The 26941-nt window shown below is 40.7% G+C and overlaps 3 protein-coding genes across 6 annotated transcripts; 2 read left to right on the top strand and 1 right to left on the bottom strand.

The window, feature by feature from the left end:
• The first annotated feature begins 452 nt into the window (after nt 1-452).
• On the top strand, nt 453-11079 carry LOC133479773 (collagen alpha-1(VIII) chain-like). The gene is made up of 4 exons (XM_061777156.1): nt 453-549; nt 7388-7520; nt 8497-8743; nt 8852-11079. The coding sequence occupies exons 3-4, from the start codon at nt 8500-8502 to the stop codon at nt 10777-10779; spliced, it is 2172 nt and encodes a 723-aa protein (XP_061633140.1). The 5' UTR covers nt 453-549; nt 7388-7520; nt 8497-8499; the 3' UTR covers nt 10780-11079.
• A 3636-nt stretch (nt 11080-14715) lies between these two features.
• jagn1b (jagunal homolog 1b) lies at nt 14716-19955 on the top strand. 2 transcript variants are annotated; one of them, XM_061777197.1, is made up of 4 exons: nt 14716-14871; nt 15932-16029; nt 19120-19192; nt 19264-19955. In XM_061777197.1, exons 2-4 carry the CDS (start codon nt 15941-15943, stop codon nt 19651-19653), a joined length of 552 nt encoding a protein of 183 aa, XP_061633181.1. In that variant the 5' UTR covers nt 14716-14871; nt 15932-15940; the 3' UTR covers nt 19654-19955. The 2 variants fall into 2 exon arrangements, with proteins under 2 accessions (XP_061633181.1, XP_061633190.1); XM_061777206.1 differs by lacking the exon at nt 14716-14871 and adding an exon at nt 14887-14992.
• A 136-nt stretch (nt 19956-20091) lies between these two features.
• Nucleotides 20092-25258, bottom strand: zgc:112023 (PI-PLC X domain-containing protein 1). Of its 3 annotated transcripts, none has more exons than XM_061777168.1 (7): nt 25071-25258; nt 23994-24130; nt 22843-22968; nt 22069-22227; nt 21135-21247; nt 20995-21065; nt 20092-20880 (listed from the first exon to the last, which is right to left on the bottom strand). In XM_061777168.1, the coding sequence occupies exons 1-7, from the start codon at nt 25159-25161 to the stop codon at nt 20648-20650; spliced, it is 930 nt and encodes a 309-aa protein (XP_061633152.1). In that variant the 5' UTR covers nt 25162-25258; the 3' UTR covers nt 20092-20647. The 3 variants fall into 3 exon arrangements, with proteins under 3 accessions (XP_061633152.1, XP_061633160.1, XP_061633169.1); XM_061777176.1 differs by having other exon boundaries at nt 22069-22224; XM_061777185.1 differs by lacking the exon at nt 23994-24130 and having other exon boundaries at nt 25071-25247.
• Nucleotides 25259-26941: the final 1683 nt, after the last annotated feature.

Genomic DNA, 26941 nt, shown 5'->3' with positions numbered 1-26941 from the left:
AAGAGCATTTTTCCTTTCTCTTTTTTTTGATAAAATGTCATTTTGATCACATGCACTCATCAGCTATTCCATTACCCACGCATACATAGTAGAATACAGTTGGATTAATGTATGCATTTTGTGAATTTTGATGAACACTACAGAGAGATTTTCATGATCCAAGTTAATTTGCAATGTTGTATAATTGCAATTGATCATACAGAGATACGAAAAGACTGGTTACATTATTTGGCTTCATGACGCAAGGTTGTATTGTGTATAGGCAGAGATTTGTATCTTGTATCAGATTTAGATTATGTAAACGGAAACAACTTAATAGCAACTTAATGTAAATTGAGGCAAACCGAAGTAGATTACAGCACTGTGACTGCCTTTCCGCAGTTGTCCGTTCTCTGCGCCTTCTTCCTTTAGCAGATCTTGTGGTTCTCTTTGTATTTGGGCTCCCTCCTCTCCTCATGCAGCTCCTCCCTCTTGCACATAAAAGCCTCACCAGTATGTATCAAAGTTCTGAGCGACATCCACCCAGTTGTATAGCAACAACACGTGACGGTAAGAGGTGCATCACCACTTTGTTTTTAGGTTGTTTTTTGTTTTGTGTGTGTGTTATTGGCATGTCTGGCAGCTGCATCCTATTTTCTGCATTGTCTCTTTGCCAGCAAAACAGTGCAGACAATTGAAATGCATCAGAAGTTTGAAAATCTTGAGAAAAGACTGACCGACTAATAAGTGTGGCTTTGTGGCTGCAAAACTACATTCTTTCTGTATCCAGAATGTGAAGTGGTCATCATGCAGGCCCCACAAGTTGCCAAACGTTTGTGTCTGTAACACTGTCTGTATACCTTTTTGTTTGTGCAGCTGCTAGCTCAATGTACATTGGTTTGTCCTTCTGTGCATTGATTGGGATGAATTGTTGTTTGGTGCTTGATTTGATTTGAATTGGAGCTTTGATTCAAGAACATCCACAGAGCTCATGAGCACCACAAAAGAGAATACTAACCATACATTTTTCAAAACATGTCATCCTGGAGGTTAGCTGCTGTTGCGCTATTATTGGACAGGTGCCCCTTGTCTTTAACGGGTGCAAAGGGGGACCAGACGATTCCTTCAGACTTTTATGTTTGGTGCCTTCTTAATGTCTTTGTACTGTGCCCCACACTCGCTCCCGCCTCCTGACAGGAAATGTTGATGTAGCATGGAGAGAATGTGCTTCTTGATCCCACCACCATGTGTCTGTGCACCACTTTCTTGTCTCCCACTTGCTACATAGAAATGCTGCATACAAATGCTCCTCTCCTGCAAGTTTGGTTGGAAAATTTCTGTTTGTAATCATCTCATCCTTGTGTTTCGCAGATATCGAGCATGTTGTGTTCTATTAGACACCGTAATTACAGTATTTAACTGTAGGAACATTTAGCCTCATAGCAGAGGGAGAATCGTCATTCTCTGGGTGGTGCAAAAGCCAAGAGAGTGTGGTAGAGAGATTTACCCACCTACTATCGCATTGCAATTATAAAAACCATCAATATTATACAAAAACACAATACAGTATAAAAACATGCAACTGTACCATGTACATCATCTGGACATTCGCAATCAATATTTATATAATAACATTTTATTTATTTAAAAACATCCATCCATCCATTTTATTAAATAAAATACATAATACTCACCAAATATGCTGATTATTAAATGTGTTAATGTGTGCAGATCGCTACAGATGAAGTTGACTGTAACAAATTGTGCTCTGACCAACCAATCAGGGTGACAGAAAAATGCTGACATAATCGCGGGCCAGCTTGTTGGCCTTGTGAAGGCGAATTTGAAATATGATTGGTTAAAGAAGCATCAAGAATCATTTACAGTTCAACCTCGATAGAATGGATTAATAGGGGCCGGGTGTCGTCCAATGTAGCCGTTTGTCCATTACATTGAAGCACTTTTTCAAGGCCATACGCACCCGTATTACTGTACAGTACTGGTACAAAATTATTGTTTTGTAGGTTTTCTTCGTAGCCAAAAACACCCAGTATAGCACAAAGTTATTGGAAATAATCAAAAAAAGTTTGAAAATGTTTGAAAGTTTCACATTTTATCCAAACTTACCATGTCGTGCTTGGTCATGGTGACATTGTTGATGTACAATACTCATCATAGGGGTGTCGCTTTCATGAGTCGCGAGGAATTACTGTGCTTCCTGGTTTCAAATCTGTTGCCAGAGGCGAACAGCTTGACAAAAAAAAAAAAAGACTTTTACTGTACCAAAAATATAGCATGTTCTAGACTCCAGAAACTTGTTTTGTATTCCTCAGTTAACAATGCTACCATGCCGCTCTCTCTCTCTCTCTCGCTCTCTCTCTCTCTCTCTCTCTGCGTGCATCATCACATGCCCTCCACGTCTTTTGAAATTTGATCTCGTAATATTGTATACCTGTGAACCGAAAATACATCAGTCCCATTCTCTGCCTGCATTGCACTACAGCGCCAGTAAACATCAGCGGCCAATTCTGGAACTAACAGACTTTGTTAACGGCAGCTCAAGTGACAAATGGAAACTATTTTTGGACATATTGTTCAGTCCCGACGGTCTGTTTTATCCGATATCTGTCATATTGGGGTCCGTTTTATCGAAGGTCCACTGTGGTTAAAGTTACATGAGCCAGCAGTCCTGATTCTGAAGGCCCCTGGCAGATTGGATTGCAATGGCAAAAAACACATACAGGCTAAAATCTGAAAGAACAAACAAATCTAACATCCACATATATGTACTGGAAGCAGTGCAGCTAAGAGAAACTCTACAAAATGAGAAGAGACTGTTGGGAATAAATAAATACAATATCGAAGAACAAATATTAGAATTGTGGTTGAAAATGTAGATCAGCACTTCCGATAGTGTTTAGGCCAAATTTGAGGCCTTGCTGGCCCTAACCACTCACCACTGGTCGATTCCGATCTATAGGTTGTCATATCTTGTTATAGCAACTGGTCCGGTGTCACCTTCATGCTGCAGCACGTTGCATAAACTCAGTAGTTTGACATGTTTTACAAAGCTTGACGGCTCAGGAAATTAGTTTTTTGTTTAGGTCAAGCAAAAATGAAGATCTGTATCCCTTTTATGCTGGAACAGTTTTACTGTGTCACAGTGGAATTTTTAAAATGCCACTGTGGTTTCTTTGTATTCTGATGGATATTTATTGAGAATTACAGTTGTTCAGTCGAACAGAACAGTTTTTAAAGGGGAGTGACAGAAAAAACTAAGGAGAGTGAAAATGTAACTAAATAATATAAGAAAAGAAGACAACAAAAGACAAAGCACTAGCTGTAAACAAGATGAGGAAAGTAAAGCATTATATAACTAGTACAATGACACATTGGATTCGAGTGTTGCATGGGTCACTAGTGCGACACCCTGTGAGGGAAGGACAGGACTGGACACGACGGGGACAGGAAGGGAAGCAATGCAGGAAAGGGATCGTGGACCTGGCTGTACAACTGAAGTGTGGTTTGTATTTTTAAAAGGAGAGAGTTCACATCTGTAATCCGTTGACAGGCAGCACAGCCCAAAGTGTACGCCAATGACGCTCAGTAGCTATGGGTGCTCAGCACAGTTTCTTCAAATATAATTAGTTGATGGATAAAATTCAAACATTCAAAATAGTGTTGAAGGAGCACCACATCATTTTGCTCTTTGTGTTACACATCCATACAATTAACAGAAAAATAAAACCCACATTGAAAAATAAAAACAATGATTGCTTGCTTATGAATTTTCTTCCTCCAATTTAGCAATCAATTAGATTTTGTATTTAGATTTGGTATTGTATTGTAACCAGCTGCTTCTTTGCAGTGTGGAAAAACAATTAGCCCTGGACAATAGCTCCTTTGTATTGCATATTTAAATCAAAGTTTATAATCTAGAATTAAACAAATGCAAACTATAAGCCTCAGAATTTCCCATAATTTCACTGATCGCATGTTATTTTTGGCCCATCAAATCCGTAAAACACGGCGGAGTACCTTTGGGACCCAGTGCAAATATGAGACAAAGCAACCACATGAGGTTCTGGCAATGAATTATGGGTGCCAAATGTGCAGTGCAATGAATTTGCTTGTTGGCATTTGTCTGAAAAAAAAAACTGTGGCTAGACGTAAGGTGACTTGCGGTTCCCGGCACTTCAAGGAAATTCTGTTAATAAGTCAGACACCCTCTGTGTGTTTTGCCGTGCAATTATGTGCATGTAGCCTACGTATATTTCCGCGCCAGTGGTTGAAGGGAGCTGGAATAAAACACATGCCACTTGGCTCGTCAGACTTGTAAAAGCAACAATATCGAAGTACTTTGAGTAGCTTGAAGGTAGAATGGCGCCATACAAGTGAAGCCCATTTACCATTTACATGATATGCAAGCTGTGACCGCTTTCACTTTCAATGCTGTTTTAAAATGGCATCATCAAAGATGTATGTACTTAAATAGAGTTGAAATATAGAGTTGTGCTCCTTTCCACTAAAAATACAGCTGGCCAGAGCACTCGCGTACACACACAGAGGTGCATATCCCAGATGTCTTGGCCGCGGTTCTTGTTACCATCAGCTGAGTGTTGCATGTCAAATGTACTCTGAGCTCCAAGCAAATGCTCCAAAGACTGTGCTTTTTAAGTAGTCCATCTGGAACTGGTAAAGTCTATTGCATCATGTTGGGGTTATAAAGGCGTCTGCAAGTTGTTGTTTTGGTTTTTTTTGCAAAATATGACAGATCATCAACATCATGCAAAGAAATAAAGGGAGCTTTATTCTGGACTCTAGCATATATTGGCCATAACAAATGAGGTTGATTGATGCTGTAGGTCCTGATGGAGACATGCTGTTCTCTTTCAGACAGTTCACATTGATACATTCTTGGATGTCAGGTCTAACATGTGTTTCAGGTAAAAATGCCTTTCAAAGCTCTGCTGTCTTACTTGTCATTGCACATTTTTAAAGTTTCTGTATTTCCCAAACTTGCTGCTCTTTGAGTATAAAGGAATGATGATGCAAGTGAAGGACAAGAACTGTTAACTTCCAAATGCTGTCAGAGTTTGGACTCAGGGGTGCACATAATTTTGGTCTGGTTCTCAAAGGACAATCAGAGCTTGGTTCTAATTTTTTTTCCTAACCCACAGGCCTCATAGATCAAATTAAAGACTTATTGTACATCTGGGCAAAGTTCGGTCCGCGGGCCACAGCTGGCCTGTCCACAGTTTGTGATCAAAATAAAATGTAAAGTATGTGCCGCTTTTATTTTGATGTGTCGTCTGTGTGCAAGGTGGAGGGAAGAGGGGACTCTGCCCGGGAATGATTTGCGAGTCCTAACTAGGAATGACTAACATGAGTTAGTGGTTTGTGCTCATAATGTCATCACACTTTAATGATACAAAAAAAAAAACATTAATCGTCACTGTATAGATGTTTTTTGTGAATGTTAATTAAAGAGTGATGTGATGATAACATTCGTAAAAACATCATTTTAAGATGACTCATTATAATGGTTTCTCGCATTTTTCATTTCCTAATTATAACAACAGAGCTAAGTAGCTGATTATTAAAACAATTTACTGCTTTATAAAAAAAAAAGACAAATTCATATTTAACACAATTAAGGTTAGCATGTTGGTGTGGCCCTCGACAACCGTTTCAGGTTCTCACATGGCTCCTTCAAAAAATGAATTGCCAACACCTGACTTGCAGTATGGGATCTTGCGATCAGCTGATTTGCAACACGCACCGATTTCACGTAAAGACCTATTTTGACGCATGCGCAGCGAGACCGAGATGCCCACGAAACCTGCCGCCTCGTCAGCGGCCCCTGCGCGCTCAGTTACCCTTGCTGCCCCGTGAGTGTCGCCGTTTGTGGAGAACGCACGCGGCTGAGCTCTACTGAACTGAGAAAGAGAGGTTCCATGCGGTACGTTCACTCAAAAGATTTGTTCGTTTAAAGACACTACTCGTCTGTTCCTAAATTTAAAACAAGAAGCAACAAAATGGTTGGTACCCCAATGCACAGCAGTAACATTTAAATCTGGTGCGCGTTTAATAGCTACTGTGCGCATGCGCACCACATATGTGGAGCCCTGTATTTAATAAATCGAAGAATTTCGACAATAGTCTTGTTTCATGCACAATATTAATATCTTGTAGTAAATTATTTAAGTTTCAGTTTATAGTTCATAATTTTCAGGAATCATATGTCTGAGTGTCTGTGTATTATATAATTGTAATGTAATTTATTGGACTTTTTGTGCCTCATTTTGGACAGCCTCAACAAGTGATGTTAAGTGTACTTTATTGTTTTTATATAATATTAACGACAGGTCACACTTATTATGGCCATTAGGAATGTTAAAATATTCATCCATCCATTTTCTTTACCGCTTATACTCACTAGGGTCGCGGGTGTGCTGGAGCCTATCCCACCTATCTTCGGGTAGGAGGCGGGGTATACCCTGAACTGCTCGCCAGCCAATCGCAGGGCAACGTTAAAATATAAATGAAATTTTTTTCTTATACAATTGATAAAGGTTTTTATTATCGGAACACTTCTTACTTACTTCTCCAGTCACTGAATACCTGGATACTTGACAGCGAAAGTGAAGATTCCAAGAGAATGAGTAACAAGTCAATTATGGTTGTAAATGACACTGACTTATCTAGACTTGCAATTTATCACAAACCTTTAATTTTTTTTTGCAAAAGCCGAAGTGTTTCCAGATGCTTAGGCTTGAAGTTCTCCAGCTTCTCAGGTATAATTTTCCCATTCACTGTCCTTCATTTTGTTAACCCTGCTGGTTTTCCTGTACCTAAGCAGGATCTTTAGATGAGGGATGTGAAACGGTATGGGGTTCTGTCCATGGTGCTGGATCTTTATGTTGGAAATCAGATATTCTTCAGATGCTTGTCGCAGTGTTTACCATGTTAGATTTGTTACTCTTGTTAAGTGATTAAGCCAATGTCCACATTGAAAACACTAACCGGCCAGAACATTATGACCACTTTCACGATCTACTAATGAGAGCTGAATTAAGAAATTCTAAAAAGAAAAAAAAATGGGAAAAACAAAAAAGTGCACATTTCTAAATGTGACACCAAAAGTACTAATTCAACAATGTGTTTATTATTGCAGTTGTAGTTTCATTGTTGTACAACAGAATTGTGCTATATTGAGAGCTGAGTAAGTGTGCTTCTTCTAACCCCGTGTGTATCTACCTTTCTTTCTATGTAATCTGTGCGCACCGTACTATGTATCTACCGATCCATCGCCATGACAGAATGTTCAGAGAACATACTGTACATCACTGCATAAAGGTAAAGATGGTACAAGTTGATCATGAACCTGCCATTCATTTTTTGGCAGAGTTGAGACCTGACCAGACTCCATAGATGGCCACTGTCCCACTCAAACCTTGGAAACGTGTCAGTGAAGCAACCTAATGTAAGGCAAGGCAGTGGACAAAGAAAGATACTTGGCAAGGAGAACAAATCAGAACGTAAGTAAACATGGCATTTTTAGCTGCTGCGAACTGGAGGAGTCAATTTTTTGCAATTAACTTGATTTTGCTTATTGATCAGTGTTGAGTTTGTTTCCTGAAATTGTTGAAATATCAGAACTTGGAAAAAAAAGCCAATCTGGAAAGTATTCACAGCATTTCACTTTTTCCCCATTTTGTTATGTTACAGCCTTATTCCAAAATGGAAATTCCCTCCCAAAGAAAATATTCTACACACTGCATCCCCTAATGACAACATTTTTTTTTTTTTTAATGTATTACAAATATAAAAAAAAAAAAAAAAGAAAAACGGAGAAATCATATGCACTTAAGTATTTACAGCCTCTGCTCAATATTTAATGGTGCAGCTTTGGCAGCAATTACAACGTCAAGTATTTTTTTTAGTATAATGCTACAAGTTTGGCACACTGTATCTTTGAGCAGATCTCCAGTCTGAGATCATCATGATGATGTTGCTGTACATTACTGGATTCATCTTTACTCAATTCTGACTATTCTCCCAGTTCCTGTTGCTGAAAAACATTCCTACAGCATAATGCTGCACCACCAGGGATTTGAGATTAGGGTATTGCCCAGCTGATGAGCGGTGCCTGGTTTCCCCTCAAACAAAACTCACCAAACTCTAACCCTCACGCCAAAGGGTTCAATCTTTGTCTCATCAGACCAAAGGATTTTGTGCTTTTATGGTCTGACAGTCCTTCAGGTGCTTTTGGGCAAACTCCAGGTTGGCTGCCATGTGCCTTTTACTGAGAAGTGGCTTCGGTCGGGCCACTCTACCATACAGAATTGATTGGTGGATGCTGCAGATAGGGTTATCATTCCAGCTCTGAAATTTTGAGGGAAAAATACATTTAATCAATTTTGGAATAAGTCTGTGACACACAATATGTGGAAAAAGTGAAGTACTGTGAATAATTTCAGGATACACTGTACTTACTTTTTTTCTATACCGTAGAATATGACTCCTAAAGTCCTCCATCACATCCACCTACTCATCGCTGTGTTCCATCTGGCCTGCGGTGGCACATTCTCCAGAAGCAAAACAAAGTCGCAACAACACCAGGCCCAGCCACACTACAACGATGGCCATCCACAACAGCTCTTCTTAGGGAATGAGATGCCTTTACTGGGACAGTATGGCATGGAGCTCCCTCAGCTTCCATTTGAATTGGGCAAAGAGCGGCTATCGACAGAACGCAAAGGTCTCACATTTTTTATTTAAAATGAAATAATCACTAAAGAACCTAGGCCTGTTTATTCATCTGTATTGAATCCTCACCTCTTATGACCAAATGTTCATTATTTTTAAGGACAACCATTCGCCAGAGGAGCCAAAGGTCCACCTCCCCCTGGTCCTGCTGGAGAAGGTTTCCGCATTGGACCTCAGGGAGTTCAGGGCCCACCAGGGCCTCAAGGACCACCAGGGCTGCCAGGACAGGGATTGCCAGGAATACCAGGAAAAGCAGGTCCTACTGGTCCTCAAGGGTACCCAGGAATAGGTAAACCAGGAAATCCAGGATTGCCTGGAAAACCAGGTGGACCTGGATTGCCTGGGCCACAAGGTGACACAGGACCTACTGGTCATGAAGGAGCAAATGGTCTTCCTGGTCCTCAAGGACTTCCAGGTCCACCTGGCCTACCTGGAATCTCAAAGACAGGAGGTCAAGGTCTGCCAGGACAAGTGGGTCTTCAAGGGGAGCCAGGTCAAAGAGGTTCTCCAGGGCTTCCTGGCCAACCAGGCCCCAGAGGAGAAAAAGGACTTGGTATACCTGGTTTGTCCGGGTTGAAAGGACCGAGTGGACCACCAGGCCCACCTGGACATGCTGGAATGCCAGGGATTGGCAAACCTGGTGTGAATGGTCTTCCTGGGCAGCCAGGAATGCTAGGAAAAGCTGGTCCTCATGGTGAACCAGGACCAGTGGGACCACCTGGTGAGAGAGGCCACCCAGGGCCACCCGGCTCATTGGGAATTGGAAAACCAGGGAAGGATGGATTTACAGGCCAACCAGGGCTTCCTGGAGGCAAAGGTGAACCAGGCTTTCCGGGGTTACCAGGAAGTCAAGGTTTGCCTGGTTATGGCAAACAAGGTTTTCCAGGACCCAAGGGTCACAAGGGACACAATGGTTTTCCTGGATCACCAGGTCCAAAAGGAGAAAAGGGTCATGAAGGCCTTCCAGGCGTTATTGGTCCTACAGGTTCTAGTGGTAGACCTGGTCCACCAGGCCCAATGGGGCCCTCAGGTAATATTGGGTTCCCAGGACAAAAGGGTGAAGATGGTGATGGTGGCCTGAAAGGAAATCCTGGATTAAAAGGGGATTTAGGATTACAAGGCCTCCCGGGACGCCCAGGCTTCATAGGTGAGGTAGGGCAACATGGACTGAGAGGATTTCAAGGACCAACCGGCCCCAAAGGCGAACCAGGTAACAGGGGTATATTTGGCCCCCCCGGTACTGCAGGATTACCTGGCCCAAGAGGAGAGGTCGGACAACCTGGTGATAAAGGCCACCAGGGACCGCAGGGGATTCCAGGACTTTCAGGACCAGGTGGACCAATTGGACCTCCTGGTATGCCTGGTCAAAAAGGAGAAACAGGCCCTCCTGGAGTACCTGGCTATCCTGGTGAGGGAATACCTGGACCTGCTGGTCAGATTGGTCCTAAGGGAAGCTCTGGCCCTATTGGGCCTCACGGACTTCCTGGACAACCAGGGCAACCTGGACCTCCAGGACCCCCTGCGACATATCCTGACCTTGGACGAACCCTTCCAGTATCTGGTCCATACAGTGGTCAACAACAAGTTTTCAAAAAGCCAAGGAATGGTGGCTACATAGGTAAAAATGCCTCGGAGATGCCAGCTTTCACTGTAAAGCGCACCGATCCATTCCCTCCTGTTGGTTCTCCTGTGATTTTCGACAAGGTCTTACACAACAGTAATCAAGATTACAGTCCTCAAAGTGGTGTTTTTACATGCAGCGTACCAGGGGTTTACTATTTTGCTTACCATGTCCACTGCAAAGGGAGTAATGTGTGGGTAGCACTGATGAAGAACAATGAGCCCATGCTGTACACTTACGATGAGTGCACCAAGGGCTTGCTAGATCAGGCATCAGGTAGCGCTGTACTCCCTTTACAGCAGGCTGACACTGTGCATGTACAGCTGCCATCTGAACAGGCAGCGGGACTTTATGCTAGCAAGTATGTCCACGCCACTTTTTCTGGGTACTTATTGTACCCAATCTAAGTGAAAACACATGTATTTAGAAATGACATGATTGAAGCAGGAATTGTACAAATTACAGTAAGTGAAAAGGTTTTCATGTGCTATTGCAACATAGTCACAGTCTTTGTTTGATATTGCAATAAAATCATTACATCTGTATTTACATATGAACGAAGTGTCTTTTACAGAAAAGTGCTGACCAGTCTTATGTACAATAACTATTTTCAGCTTCATAAACTTTTTATTTGATAGTTTAGAGGGAGCAAATATGTCACTGTCTAATGACAGAGATGATAGATTAAATGGCTGTCACTTACTCATTATTGTTGACTTTTTCTTGCAAGTTTTCTTAAAATACTCATGACATATTAATGAAGAGAAACATTTGGATTTGTGCTGCAGAATCAACTGCTTTTATTTGTAATACAAACTTTATTAATTTATTTTACAAATACTGTACATGCACAGCATGCCAGATAGTAAATCCTATCTACATTGTTTGATACAAGTCTTGACTTGTGGATGCAAAGTGGAAAAGGTGTTTTCAGCGTTTTGCCCAAACAAAGGCTGTTGTACTAATAACTGCAGTTAAATATTTTTCCTTTTGCCAAGCAGTAGTGGGAGATTGTTGTTTTGCTTCTAAAATGGAATACCCCTAGAAACTTTTGTTGGAAAAAATGTGTTTGACTAATGGTTATTTACGGTATTACTTTAGTATAGTAAACTTATGATTCCATACTGAAGAACAAAAATGTGAATAATGCGAAAAGTGTGTAGGTGAAGATACAACCCCAATTCCAATGAAGTTGGGACGTTGTGTTAAACAAATAAAAAAAAGAATATAATGATTTGCAAATCATCCATCCATCCATTTTCTGAGCCGCTTCTCCTCACTAGGGTCGCAGGCGTGCTGGAGCCTATCCCAGCTATCATCGGGCAGGAGGCGGGGTACACCCTGAACTGGTTGCCACCCAATCGCAGGGCACATACAAACAAACAACCATTCACACTCACATTCACACCTACGGGCAATTTAGAGTCTCCAATTCATGCATGTTTTTGGGATGTGGGAGGAAACCAGAGTGACCGGAGAAAACCCACGCAGGCCCACAGGGAGAACATGCAAACTCCACACAGGCAGGGCCGGGGATTGAGCCCCGTTCCTCAGAACTGTGAGGCAGACGCTCAAATTGATTTGCAAATCATGTTCAACCTATATTTAATTGAATACTCTACAAAGACAAGATATTTAATGTTCAAACTGATAAACTTTATTTTTTTGCCAAATAATCATTAACTTAGAATTTTATGGCTGCAACACGTTCCAAAAAAGATGGGACACGGTCATGTTTACCACTGTGTTACATCACCTTTTCTTTTGACAACATTCAATAAACATTTGGGACCTGAGGACACTAATTGTTGAAGCTTTGTAGGTGGAATTCTTTCCCATTCTTGCTTGATGTACAGCTTCAGCTGTTCAGTGCGGGGTCTCCGTTGTCATATTTTACGCTTCATAATGCGCCACACATTTTCAATGGGAGACAGGTCTGGACTGCAGGCAGGCCGATCTAGTACCTGTACTCTTTTACTACGAAGCCACGCTGTTGTAACACATGCAGAATGTGGTTTGGCATTGTCTTGCTGAAATAAGCAGGGGCGTCCATGAAAAATACATTGCTTGGATGGCAGCATATGTTTCTCCAAAACCTGTATGTACTGTACAATACTTTAAAAAGATTACTTTCAAAATGTTCCAATAGGGGTTTCAGTTTTTAATGTAGCGTCAATTCCCCAATAGCTACTGTATTTCCTAACTTGTAAAAAGAAGGCTAATAAGGCAGAATTTAAAATAAAAGAGCCTGTAAGGTACTAGACCACTTATCAGATTTTTTCATCAGAAATAACAATAATCATGTCATTAGAACGGATTAGAGTACTAGTTTGTTCAGATCCAGTCTCTGCATGCTTGCATATTGAAAAGGAAAGTGGAAGGTGTGACCTGTCTATAAAAAATATATAATGCTATTCAGAATTTATGATTGAGGGACCAATCGGATTTGTCTGGATATATGTAGGAATAATAGGTAGTACAAGGGAGAGTTTCATACTTGAAGTCCCAGGTAAGCCATTTTTGTGTTACAAAAAATATGTTTCAAGGTAAGTGCTGAAAACGTGCAAAGAATGAGAAGAAAATAGTACTGAATTGTTGAGCTATAGCTTAAAACTCTTCTTTACCATCTCAGGTGGACGGATTTTTTTTGGCCAGGCTAAAAACTAACCCTGTGACGAAAGCAGGCTGTGTCGTATACTTTCTGGCACGAGTTCCCTCCCCCACTATCTAAACCCCAAGCGCCCTTATTCCATGCAGTGGCCATTTCCCGTAATTGCCAGTTGACCCATGACTACCGTGCAATTGGCCTTCAAACCACTGTGTGCCTACAACTCGAAAAAAGGCCTTCCCTGAAGTGTAATGTGTTTTGTGTTATTTGGGCTGAAGTGCGTCTGCCGTCTGCCCCCACGTGTTGCATTACGAGGCAGCAGCAAACTGGAGAGGATCTGCTGTCCCTTGCCAGTTTGCAGTTAAAATAGCCGCCAGAGGTCCAGTGCAATGGCGTTAAGGTCGCCATTTGCCAGCTGCAAGTTGTGGGGTGAGGAGGAAGGAAAATAAATTGTCCATCTGGCCGCTTAGGTTGCACCCTTTGGCAGCCACAGCAGTGCGTTGTCCCGCTGAATTTCAACAGGGAAAATTGTCCTGGCGATGTGGCTGCTGGTTATTACGGCACGGCTCAGGCTTCTTCTCTGCAGGCTGTGAGAGCAATGTATGTTGCTGGGAATTCTCCTCCCATTTTAGGAGCCGTGAGAGAAGGCACATATTTGATTGACAGCTGAAAGTTCCAGGGATATAGGGTTTTCAGAGCATTCAGCGACACGCTCACAGCGTCTGCACGCTGAAAGAACGTTTCAGTTCTTGACTATTTTGAAGCCAGATTTCACACCTTGCGATTTTTTTAATTTATTTTTTATTCATTCATTGTGCAACTTGTTAACAAGACTCTTTTGTGATGTGTCAAGTTTACAAGATAGTTTAATGGGTCTTACTGGGACTTTAACCCTTGAGTGGGAAAAACAAGACGAAGGTTGGTGCTGAAAAGAAAAACAAATGATCGACACAAGGATGACAGTGCGGCATACTGGAATAAATACAACTTTATTTTGAGAAAACATGAAAATGGGACATTTGAATTATGAAATGGAATCGATTCAATGTACAGTCCTGTACTTAGGGTGTGTAAAAACATGAAAGAGAGTGGTAAGGTATGCACCAGAGACATTTAATATAAATTTGAGAAAACAAACAAAAGATAAATTTGATAATTTTTGAAGAAAACAAGACTAAATACAAGAATCCAATCAGTCATGTCAACGAACAGCTAAATCAAGTAGTTCTCAAAGTGTGGTAAAAGTAACCACTGAATTAAATGTTCAAACTGTGCATTATGTTACAGTGTTACAACCTTTTTTAAAAAAAATCCAGTACAGTACATTTGTTCAGTACTGTTCAATTGGATTTAACTTTCAAGTTTAATACGTTCACATTTAATCTTTTAGCACTGTGTCTTTATTTAACTTTTATGTGCAATAAATTTTAATAAAATCATTATTTGAGTAAAGTTTTTTATTTTTTATTTTTAAGCACAATGTTAACGTTCAAACTGTGCATGATGTTACAATGGCTTACAATATTATTGAAAATACCTTTTAGGAAAAGGCCGCTGTCTGGTTTATGATAAACACATTAGGGCCTGGTACGCTCCAGTATTTTAATCTTGGTCATTGGTTGTACTGTACTTGGAGAGCAAGTATTTTTTGAGATGGTAAATTTGTGAACCACTTTGGCTTAGTCAGTCAGCAAAAGCAGTACTCATTCCAGAGCGATGGGGGCTGTAATGCAGTATTATAGTTTGCAACCACCGTTATGAACGAAGAAGAAGTCTGTCTGGCCAATCATAGTTGGAAATGTCAGCCGTCTTCCGCTTCCGCACATCGACGGCGTTGGCCAGTTCAATCAGTTCACACGCCGACGAATATACGAAGACCTGGAAGTAACATGTAAGTGCTGTCATGTATTTGTAATCTTAAAATATACATTTGGATAATTTTCACAGCACATTAGCGCCGACAAGTGCTCCAGGCTACGCTAACTGTTAGCCCTTTAGCCAGCTGACCCAAGGTAACCCGCAACACAATAAATGAATCCGTTCTTTGGAAGTCGCACTTGTTTAGATGTGCTAGCCATGGCCTTTTCATTTAAATCATCACATTTAATGCATATATTACTGCTAGTTGAGGAGTGTAACAGGGGGAAGGAGGTCTGACCTCTAAATGGGAACTCGAGTAGGCTACTTGGCTGTGAATAAATCCATAGTCTCGCTTTGGACAAAAGTAATCGCTACTAGTTGGAGAGATGCCAGTCTGTATTCTGACTACGTTCAGGGGGCCCGTCAGCAAAGCACCGAAGCCCCACGCTCCTCCACTCAGTAAATTTAAAAATCCAATATACCATGCTGTGTAATGCTATTTGCGAGTACTTGCTGTATTACAAATGTTTTGTATTTAAGTACTGGTTGTTACAATAGTGTACACAATGTTTCCCAACCACTTTATTTATTCACATTGCCATGACAAGCTCTAGTGGCGTGTCTGATATCGTTCACTCTCACGACTCCCTACTCTCCAACTAGTGAGCTCACGACACGGCGCTCTGTTAATGACGTCACAGCTGTCGCACAATAACAAAGTAGGCTTTTGCACATTTAAAACGAGATGATTTTTGTAAACAAGTACATGGAATGTTTTTTGTTGTTGTTGAAAAGTTACATTTATACTAAAAATTCACTCCCTGCGTCTGTGACGCATCTAGCAATTCTTCTACTTCTTTAAGACGCAATGCATTATGGTATATCACGACTCCGTGAGGGACCATGAGTTGGTCACTACATTTGCTATGCTTTGTGGAAAATTTTGAATGAACTATATAGGGCACTGAATTTAATCACTAAGCATTCGGACACCTCTACAAAATGGTGTAACCACTATATAGTGCACTATACATTGGTTAGTGAGTGATTTCGGACACAACTTAAGACTTGTGGACTGTCTTGTCACTCAGAACTGAGCCATGGCTTCCCGGGCAGGACCGCGTGCAACGGGCACAGATGGCAGTGACTTTGAACACAGGGAGCGAGTGGCCTCACACTACCAAATGAGGTATGTCCCACTAAAGTGCTATTAGTGATTTGCTGATTTTTATTTCATCCTTAATAGGGCCCTTCAACAATTCAGGATGCAGCGAATACAACAATTCATGCAAATTCAATCAACATAATTTCATCCAGTTACTGCAACTTTTCTGCTAATTAAACTGGAGCTTTCTTTCTGTGAGTTCCACCAATCATACTGTAGCAGTCACCCATGCAAATGTAACACTACATCACCAAATTCACTTCCTTGTTTTTTTGGTGCGAAGCAACAGGTGTGTGTGACATTGCCCAACAAAATATTCAGCTAAAGGGAGTGCAAAATTTTCTGATGTCCAAGTAGCACCCTGTGCAATGCTGTGTTGAAGCACAAATGAAAATAATCTATTGACAAACACTTTTCTACTGTAAAATAAAATTAATGTCGGCATACTCACCTGTTTCTGTAAATATATGTGTATATGTGAGTGTTTGTGATGAAGTGCAGCTAAATTTGTGTGAGAGCACACAGTATTATACCATGGTCTTGGTGTATACTCGATTCTGATTGGCTCAGAAAATTACATCGGTTGGGACCCTTCGTTTTTTTTTTTTTGTCCTGTTCGGCTGTTAGGTAAAGCAGAATGGAAAATCTGTATCCCTTTTATGCCGGAACAGTGTTACTGTGTCACAGTGGAGTTATTAAGATTCCGCTGTGGTTTCTTATTATTATAATTGAGGTTCATTGAGAAGCAGACTTGATCAGTCAAACAGAACAAAGTTTTAGAAGGGCGAGAGAAACAAAGACAAAAGACAAAGCACTCATTGTAGATAGGATGAGAGAAGTAAATCATTACATTATCGACAACAATGAAACATTAAATATGAGTGTTGCATGGGGCTATAGTGCTACACCCTGTGAAGGAACGATAGGACAAGATACAACAGGACAAGGACAGGAGAAGAAGCATGCAGGACAAGGGTCGTGAACCCGGCTGTACAACTGAAGTGTGGTGGGATTAATTATGTAAATTATAAAAGTCTACAGGACGAGAGTATAAGTGAGGGGATACACAAGCGATTTGCATATTCATGAGTTATTTGTCGCAGTAAGTACGTGACCCCAAACCCAGTGAAAGAGTCCTAGGGTTGTGTGCCTGCTAGAAGTGTCCTTTAATTGCTGTGGCCGCACCGCGGAGGCTGAGGACCCCACCCAATCAATCGAGGGGTGGGATCAGGCCCAGGGGTCCACCCGAGAGCAGCCCAGTGGATGGGACACGTCCCACCCCGAGAGACCCAGGGCGGTCCGCCGACCCCACCGAGGCGCCCCGACAACTGGCCACCCAGTGGGAGCCGCAGAGACCGAATGTGACCCCCCCCCCCCCCCCCCCCCCGAGCCGCAGGGACCGCGATGCAGCCAGTCCCCGCCCAGCCCGAGGGCGGGAGAGTGTTGGGTGGGGGCCCTTCGAACGTCAAGTAGTTCCAGTCGAAAAAAATCATTACATTGTTCCAATTGATGCGTAGCACCCTTAATTTGCAAATTTAAAACAATAATGAGTGATTTAATCATTTCTTTGGAGATTAGAAGACCTTTGATGACTGGGATGCTGCTGAGGAATTGAGGCAAAAATGAAGAGAGCGAAACAGCACAAAGAGTTAACTCCGTAAGATTGAAATCATCTCTCAGACAAGAAGGATGAAATCAACGTGAAGAAAACAACAAAACAGGCAATTAAAATCCAGAAACAATTCCTGGTAAAAGGAACCCCCAAACAAATACGAACGAAAATGTTTTACTCTTGATGTTTTGAATGATAGCCTGCGACATTTTTATGCCGCCGTCAAGTCAACGAAGACCAACAGAGAGTACAGCGTTGCCAGCCTGAGACCTTGCATCAACAGTCACATAGAAATAATATACACAATATTTTTTGAATTAACAGGGTTAGGGTTTCAAAGTAGGGTTTCAAAATGAAGTTAAGATTTTAAATTAGCGTTTCAAAACATGGTCAGGGTTTCAAAACAGGGATAAGGTTTCAATAAGGTTTTCAAAACAGGGTAAGAGTTTCAAATTAGGGTTTAAACAGGGTTAGGGTTTCAAAGTAGGCTTTCAAAATTGGGTTAGGGTTTCAAAACAGGGTTAGGATTTCAAAAGAGGGATAGGTTTTCTAATTATGTTTTCTAAACAGGGTTAGGGTTTCAAAGTAGGGTTTCAAAACAGGGTTAGGGTTTCAGAGTTGGGTTTCAGAACATGGTTAGCGTTTTAAAACAGTGTTAGTTTTAAAACAGGGTTATGGTTTCGGATTTTAAATGAGGCTAGGGTTTCAAAGTAGGATTTCAAGACATGGTCAGCTTTCAAAGTAGAGTTTCAAAACGGGGTTAGGGTTTCCAATTCGGGTTGAAAGAGAGTTCTGGTTTCAAAACAGGTTTAGGTTTTCAATTAGTGTTTCAAAACAGTGTTAGGTTTTCAAATTAGCGTTTGAAAAGAGGATTTCAAATCAAGGTTAGAGTTCTACAATTATCAAGGATTAATGGCTTTCGCAGAGGCAACCGTCCTCTGCTGCCTGTCTTTTCATTAATTGACAACATAATGGCATATAAAGAATCAGAATGATACACATCTATCCATTTTACGTCTAGAAATTAGGGTCTGGACAAAGTATGGAATTTTGAAATCTCAAATGTGTAGGAACCCTGTACTTTGTATTTAAATGCTCCATTTAGCCTCTATTTTAATCTGTTTAATTATTTACGACTGTAAATCATTTTATCTGAGATGTACTCGCCACCTTCATATTTTACCAGCATTTTGTTGTTAATAATTTATTTGTGTGTGTTAATAATGTCAAATTTGATCTGTCTTTAAATGTGTAATGTAATGGGGTCCTTAAGTGTGTGAGACATCACTGAGTAAGGCAGAGGAAAGAGAGAGCTCAATGCTAATATTTAATAACAACAAAAGCTTAAAATCACATCTATCACAGTTTTTGTCAAATGCTCTGTGAAATCATACATTTTAGGCAACAATAACCCCCCCCCCCCAAAAAAAAAGCCTGCAAATTCTTGAAGGGGCTGCTTATTAATCATGCCGTCTTGTGTCGCTTTGTGTCTGTGTGTACAGCGTGGCCCTGAAGTCTGAAATCCGTAAACTCAACATCGTCCACTTGCTGATCTGGATGCTGATGGCCGCTCAGGTAGAAATTCACTAAATTATCTTAGCGGTATGTCAGCCGTGCTCCTATTAAATTGTCTCGTTCTGCATCAGGTGACAGTGAGCCATCTGAGTCTGGTGTCCCACAAAACGATCGCTTCTCCATACCAGTGGGAGTACCCGTACCTCCTCAGCGTTATTCCCACCGCCTTCAGCTTCATGGCTTTGCCACGTAACAACATCAGCTACCTGGTCATCTCCATGATCAGCGCTGGGCTTTTCTCCGTGGCGCCGCTGATCTACGGCAGCATGGAGATGTTCCCGTTTGCTCAGCAGCTGTATCGACACGGCAAAGCCTACCGTGTCATCTTTGGTTTCTCGGCGGTGATGGTCATGTATCTGGTGATCATCATTTCCGTGCAGGTGCACGGCTGGCAGATCTACTACAGCAAGAAGCTTCTGGATCAGTGGTTCACCAGCACGCAGGAGAAGAAGAAGAAATAAGTTCATACAGAGCATGCGGAGATTGTCTCTGTGACCTTGGGCAAACAAACTAAGAAGAGGGATTTGAGTCCAGAAATGAACTGCATACGGGGGGAAGATTGAGTAATTGGTTGGTGGTGGACTGATGCAGTCCAATCTGTGAGGCAAGACTCCGCCAAATGTTGTTGTCCTTTTTATCCCTTGGCAGTTTATTTGCATTGTTTTCGTCCAAACATTCATTCCCTAAGTCTGCTGCTTTTGATGCATACTTGAAACCTTCTGGCATTTCATCATTAGCTAACTATAATAAATTCTTAACAACCTCCTGTTTTCTGTCAAACTTGTTAGTTGTGAAATTTTTGCAGCAGTTTAATGAAAGTCAGCATCATATAGCTGAATGCTGAGCATAAACTACTGGATGTTGTCAGTGTCACACGAAAGAATGACTAAAAGACCAAAGGAACTTTAACATTTATTATGCAGTTGATTGTACAAATCGGGTTTTCCATGTTCTAGAATATAAAATGAACAACAAATGAGTAATAATCTTAATCATGTCTATTAACCAGAAATGCAATTCATTTGGTGTTATCAGCATCCATTATTCAACTCCAGAGTCTAGTGCGACTTAGGGGATTTCCCCTCATATGTCCACACAGAGGAACGGAAGATGAATGAATGAATGTCCACACAGTTTAAAAATGTGTTGGCACTAAAAACATAAAAAGTGGAGTGTGTGTGTGTCTCGGGGAGTTCTGCCTTCCAAATACTTCACAATAACAATACATAATTCTGTATACTTTCTAACTTCCAGCAACGAAAACCCAGCAAATTTACAAAACTCTAAAAATATAGGTGGAGGAGTGTATGTGTCTGAGGGATTTCTGGTATTAATATACTTCCTAATACATTCAACCCCCATTGTCTATCCTGCACATTCAAACTTGTGTGTGATTAAATAGCATTACATCGATCAAAGTGCTGATTGTCTAGTGGTTGTTTTTGGTCTCATTCATCACCGGCCTTTGTAGTTGAGGCCGATTACACAATCACAGAAGTCAGAGACGCCCACAAAGTCGCAGCAGATGATGTTGATGTTACCCACCTCAGGTCCTGGTCGTTGTTCTCCCACCCAGCCCAGCAGCACAGCGAGGGCCTTTGTGGTAATCTTCCTCATGTTTTGGAAGGGATGGAGGAAGACAAACGGAATGTTTTCAGTCAGGTTCAGGCCACAGATGTAAAAACCAGCTGCAGAACAGATATCAGGAAAGACCAGCCATGTGAGTTGATTTATTAAGGTCAACTGCTGCATTATAGTCATGTATGACTTTTTGTTTTTTTGCATGAATGGATCTAAATTACTTGGTCTTCCTTTGCGCTTCTGAGCTTCCAAGTATGCAATCACCTTTTTTGGATCAGTGCTGTCAGCATACCTACAGAAAGTCATTTACATTTTAGTACGTGGTGGTTTGGCATTAAGCTATGAGTCAACAGTTTTATACCAGTAAGGTATTTCAGTCCACAGTTCAGGATGATGCTGGACCATCTCCTGGTTGCCATAGGAAACAATGATCTGTTGATGTTTGGACCAACAGGATCGCAAGGTGGGACAATCCTGCAGAAAAAGGCAATAATTTCAGAATATTTTGAAAAATTCATTCTATCATTAACATGAACCTTCACGGCCTTGTTCGGTTTTATAACCCTTCCAGCTTGTTTTTGGTCACATACAGACGTGAAATTTTTAAGATTTTTTTTTTTTCTTTATATTTTTGCCTTGTAATGCATATACATTTTAACTTCAATCAATTCCTGTCATTAGTATTAAATATCCATTCATTTGTATTTTTCAACGCTTCAAATTATTCCAGTTTCCACCAAACACAGGTTGTAAAACAACCTAAAAAATGATATTTTTATATGCATTATTTTCAGTACCACCTTTTTTTCTTATGTATTGCTAGTAGTCTTTCTCCAACCAGCAGAGGAAGCTAACACTTCTTAAAATGTAACGCTTCATTGTCAGTAGAGGATATCTCTAAATTGCATCATTCCATTGGAGTAAAAGAAGACATTAAATTCCTCTTTTGAAAAGTGATATTACATATTGCATTCTTGTCCAAATATTGAGAAATTATGTAATCTGGTAGAAAACAGAATATAATTTTTAGCTGATTATAGAATGAAACCCATTTTATCCAAACTGTATTATTTAATCCAGTAAATAACATGGAATTAAACAATATAGTTTTCATGGGTTTCAATTGGCCAACATTTACAATTGGATGTAAACAGTATATTTTTGATATATTTAAAGAGCTGAAGTCTGAAATGACTATCAGACACAAACCTACCCTTGGTAAATTTCATTACATTTGCATGAAACACAGCTAAAATGGCATAGAGCCCAGAGAGTTAATATAACAGTTAAGTTACCTGTGAAGAACAGAGCTTTGGTCCAAACAGTGATACGATGTAATCTACAAGTTGTATGTGGTCACTGAGAGTCAGACTACTGAAATGTGAGCAGCAAATGATAACAATCTCTTTAGGATGTGCATCCAGCCAGGTAGCCAGTTCTTCCAGTGCCTCCTGCTGACACACAAATCCTAATTACTATATATGAATATTAAGTTCAGAACCAAATAAACAAACATTCCTGTAAATTCACATTAGTCCCCATTGAAAGTATCCAATTCTGTAAATTTGCTGAAACTGTTCCAGTCTTCCACCATTTCACAACAATGGATATCCAGTCAAGTCTGCACACCCCTGTTCAAATGATTTTGTGATATTAAAACATGAGACCAAGATAAATCATTTCAAACCTTTTTCCAATATTAATGTGAGCTAAGACCTGTACAACTCAATTTGTTTTTTAATCAATTTGGGGGGGCGGGGGGGGGGGGGGGGGGGGGGGGGGGGGAGTCCATGGTACCCAAGCGTGCAAACCTTCTGGGAATGTGGCTGTGTTCAGAATGAACCAATCACATTCAAACTCATGTTAAATGGGACCCATAACGCACCTGTCACCATTTAATTTCATATGTCGTGGTAGGTTTTTCCTGAAAATGTGTTGTGGTTCTGTTCCATGGTCACCGTTACACTTTTCCTCTCTGTGATCGCTAGAACTTCTGATAGATATTCTTTTAATATTCAAGGAGTTAGTGGATGTCTTGGTCAAACAGGTCCTGTGTGTATATACAGTACCTTGACAGTAATCCACGTGTAGATACCATGGGCAAAGAATAACTTGATGCACTCTGTTGACTTCCTGGCAATCCGCAGGTCCAAGAAGCGAATGCCAAGGTCACACTGATGACTGAGTACAGCTTGCTGTGCACAGAGGAAGAAAGCCATAAACATGCAAATATGCACACCTGAGCTGGCGACCTCGAGTCACATGACTTGACTCAAGTCAGACTTAAGTCGCCGACGCAACAGTCGTGGTCGTTTTCCAAGCTCGGCCAAGCAGCCGTCCGTTTATAGGATATACGCCACCTTTATATATGTCCAGGACTTGGAATTTGCTGGCTTCAACTTATGAAAGACTTGACTCGACTTGAACTTATGTCCCGATAAGTCTTACCTCTTTACATTTGAAAATCTGCATTTTATTGTTTTTCAAAGAAAAGTTTTGTTTTTGTGCAATGCGCGCCCCAACTAACCTGGTAATTAACCCACCACTAAACCAGTGACGTGCGGTCAGGGTAGGCAAGTGAGGCAGAGGAATCACTTCCCCCTGGTGGTCTTTCCTTTCCACTGCATGTGAATAGTAAAAAAAAACAACTTATGATTACATTAAATTGTTCCATTGATTTTCTTTTTCAATCCAATAATTTCATCATTAAAATAGCTGAATTTTCATATTTCCTGTTCAAATGCATAGGAAGCGCAGTTAAGAGTCACATTGAGTTGTCGCTCCCACGATGCTTCAAGAGACCACGCACACCTCCGTTCAGGTAGGCTGTGATTGGTCCGTAGCTTCACACAAGAGACATTGGTGTTTCCTCACTACATCGCCAATCGTTTTATCACACATGTACTGCACTGACTGACGTTTAACAGACTGTCTAATACATTTAATGAAAGTGTGTGACATTTATTCTTTCTTATTGACCAGAAAAGCCACTAAAGGTGCACAGTGGAGTCTGGTATGTACGGTGCCAAAACCAGCATGTGGCAGTGTTGAGTTGAGCTTCATAGAGCTCCAGACGTCACGTGATCAGTGAATCATGAACCTCACCGCACGTCACTACACTAAACTAGGATGCGGAGTCCAGAGGCCTAAGATTATTACATTTAGAATCAAGGTTTATGTTTTGGATAAAAGAATCGCAACATGCAAGGTTCGCTTGTACCTCCGTGGTGGCCCAGCGGAATACGCAAGGCCTCGTCCAACAGGGAGCAAGTCTGTCGACCACTTTGAGGAGCCACGACTCTGACTTCACGACAGGAGAGGACAAGTCCAGACAGAAAGACATGCTGTCATGGCTCCCTGAAAGACACATGCTCAGTACAAATATGTGTGTCCGTGACGTATATTTAGGAGGAAAGCTACAATTTCCAGCCATTGATGCCTTCTTTACTTTATACCGTATTTTTTTTAGATAGGCTAGTGTAGATATTTTACGGAAGCATATTGCATTCAGTTGGATAAAAAAAAAAAAAAAAAACTAAGTAAAACTGAGTAATTTTTTGGAGGGCTTTGTTTTCTGACTATTTTTTTCAGTTTTTCTGAAAATAAAATTTCCCACCTGTTTTTCTGACTATTTTTTTCTGGTTTTCGGACTAATATTTTTCCACCTGTTTTTCTGACTAATTTTTTTATGAGTTATCGGGACACATCGAACTCACGCGAGAACCTGCGAACTGCAAGTGATTCTTTGCGGAATCCGTAGTAAGCAACATGACCGGTTTATTCAGTTTGATCAAGTTTTATTTTGATATGGGTTTAAGACACTGGGAGATATTCCTGTCTTTGAGTCACATAGATGGTATTGTTATTAGTTTGTCAACATTACGCAGGCACCTGCTGACTTTGCGTTTGTTCAGGAGGAAAGCCCATTCAGATCTGCTAGCTACAGCAATGTTTGTCCAGAATCAGTGGGACAGATATGGTAAACAGAAAACAATAGTCAGAAAAACAGGTGGAAAAAAAATTGTCCGAAAAACCGAAAAAATAGTTACAAATACAAAGCCCTGAAAAAAATTACTCAGAAAAACAGGAGTTTTTTTTTCTTTTTATCCAAGTGAATGCAATACGCTTCCGTAGGATATTCATCCAGTTATTGTTGTAATGAAAACAACACAAAACAATGAATGCGTTAAGAATTACTATTAATAAAAACATGAATAATATTATATTATAAACATTGGATCTAAAAGACTATGTATATTTAGCCATTCCCTCCGGGGAACAATATGTTTGTGTTTACCGGGAATGGCCAAGTTCCACAGCGATACGTCAAGAAGCTCATCGGGTAAATGTGACATCCAATCCGGGTTTACGCGTAGTTTGTCCCCCATTTTATGTTTGACATGTTATTCCGTTTCAGTGTGACTACATCGTTTGATTTTTGTTTACATTTACAACCGCCGTCACGTGAACGCGGTTCAGATCCTCTTCTTCTACGTTTACAGTGTAGAGTTTGGAGATGCTTCAAATTTACCGCTGCCTCCTGCTGGCCAGAAATAACATTGTCAGGGTGTTGTACTGTATTGATATCACTTTTGTCTCCCCTTACACACTGTTCATTTTCCATGAACAAGCACACATAGTATGTTCCGCATCACGCATCAGTCTCTCTCACACACACACACACACAGAGACACACTTTTGTGCAAATGTGGTGAGACAGTTTTCAACTCCCGTGAATACCATCCCATAAAAAAATACAGTGCCGTGAAAACGTATCGGCCCCCTTTTCAAATTCGTATATTTTTGCATAGTTTCCCCACTTTAATATTTAAGATCATCAAACAAATGTAAATAGACAAATGTAATCCAAGTGAACTTAAAATTCAGTTTTTAAATGGTGATTTCATTTATTAAGGGGGAAAAAAAACTCAAAGTTACGTGGCGTTGTGTGAAACGTAATGGCACCCTAAACCTAATAACTGCTTGGGCCATGCTCAGCAGCAACAAATGAAATCAAGTGTTCAAGTATAACTGGCAATGAATCTTTCACATCTCTGTGGTGATGTTTTGGCCCACTCATCCTTGCAGAATTGTTTGAATTCAGCACAAATGGAGAGTTTTCCAGCATGAACAGCCCATTTAAGGTCATGCCACTGCATTTCAATCAAATTCAAGTCTGGACTTTGACGAGGCCATTCCAAAACCTTAATTTTGTTTCTTTCTCAAGCTATTCAGAAGTTGACTTGCTGGTGTGTTTTGGATCGTTATCCTGCTGCAGAACCCAAGTGCGCTTCAGCCTGAGGTCACAAACTGATGGCTGAACGTTCTGCTTCAGGATTTTCTGTTAAACAGCTGAATCCATGAATCACAGCAAGTTGTCCACATCCTGAAGGAGCAAAACAGTCCAAGACCACCAGTATGTTTTACTGCAGGTATGATGTTTTTCTACATTTACACCAGATGTAACAAGACAAGACAGTGTCATTTTTTGCAGCTGTTTTAAATATTTTGTCAGACTTGATTTTGTTGGGACAGATACTGTTTAAGCGATTTCTTGACTGATTGATCTGGAGGTGATCAAGCTTGGGTATGGTCAGTGAAAATTAACCAAAAATTTTGACTATCCACAATTCATGATTTACCAAGGGGGGTAATTACTTTTTCCACACAGTGCCAGGTAACTTTGAATAGTTTTATTTCCCCTTAATATAGAAAATCATTTAAACACAGCATTTTCAGTTCACTTGGGTTAAATTTGTCTGATCTTTACATTAAAATATAAGAATTTGAGAAGGGGGAAAAATACTTTTTCCACAGGACTGTACATTACTTGGACTCCTCCCGTTTCAAGATTCACCATGACCCTTCAAAGGCCAACATTTCAAGCTTCCTCTTGAACACTGCTGCCACCAAATAAAACTTTACATGCAAAAAAATGTAAGATTACCACCATGACTGCCATTTTCCTTGATTTAACACACGCTGATAAATCTAAAATCGATTTTAGTAGACATGGGTCAAATTGACCAAGAACAGCCTCTGCATACACAAACTTTGTAGCACCTGTACCAAAGACTGACATTTTTAAACATGTATTTTGTGTCACTTTTGGAAAGGCATCAAATTTCAGTGTAAAGGAGTTACATTAAGGGTATATTTTAAAATTGC

Source organism: Phyllopteryx taeniolatus, chromosome 1 (assembly GCF_024500385.1).
Source record: "Phyllopteryx taeniolatus isolate TA_2022b chromosome 1, UOR_Ptae_1.2, whole genome shotgun sequence".
NCBI classification, from domain to species: domain Eukaryota; kingdom Metazoa; phylum Chordata; class Actinopteri; order Syngnathiformes; family Syngnathidae; genus Phyllopteryx; species Phyllopteryx taeniolatus.
This window is presented reverse-complemented; position numbering and strand designations above follow the sequence as displayed.

What these genes read in the sequence shown, in the direction of transcription:
- zgc:112023 (XM_061777168.1), bottom strand. Translation starts at nt 25,161, where the DNA reads ATGGGGGACAAACTACGCGTAAACCCGGATTGGATGTCACATTTACCC. An exon ending in ACACGTGGATTACTGTCAAG is followed by an intron (nt 22,228 to 22,842) that starts GTACTGTATATA and finishes TTTGTGTGTCAG; the next exon opens with CAGGAGGCACTGGAAGAACT. An exon ending in CAAAGCTCTGTTCTTCACAG is followed by an intron (nt 21,248 to 22,068) that starts GTAACTTAACTG and finishes CTTTTTCTGCAG; the next exon opens with GATTGTCCCACCTTGCGATC.
- jagn1b (XM_061777197.1), top strand. Translation starts at nt 15,941, where the DNA reads ATGGCTTCCCGGGCAGGACCGCGTGCAACGGGCACAGATGGCAGTGAC. An exon ending in GCCTCACACTACCAAATGAG is followed by an intron (nt 16,030 to 19,119) that starts GTATGTCCCACT and finishes CTGTGTGTACAG; the next exon opens with CGTGGCCCTGAAGTCTGAAA. An exon ending in GGATGCTGATGGCCGCTCAG is followed by an intron (nt 19,193 to 19,263) that starts GTAGAAATTCAC and finishes GTTCTGCATCAG; the next exon opens with GTGACAGTGAGCCATCTGAG.
- LOC133479773 (XM_061777156.1), top strand. Translation starts at nt 8,500, where the DNA reads ATGACTCCTAAAGTCCTCCATCACATCCACCTACTCATCGCTGTGTTC. An exon ending in GCTATCGACAGAACGCAAAG is followed by an intron (nt 8,744 to 8,851) that starts GTCTCACATTTT and finishes ATTATTTTTAAG; the next exon opens with GACAACCATTCGCCAGAGGA.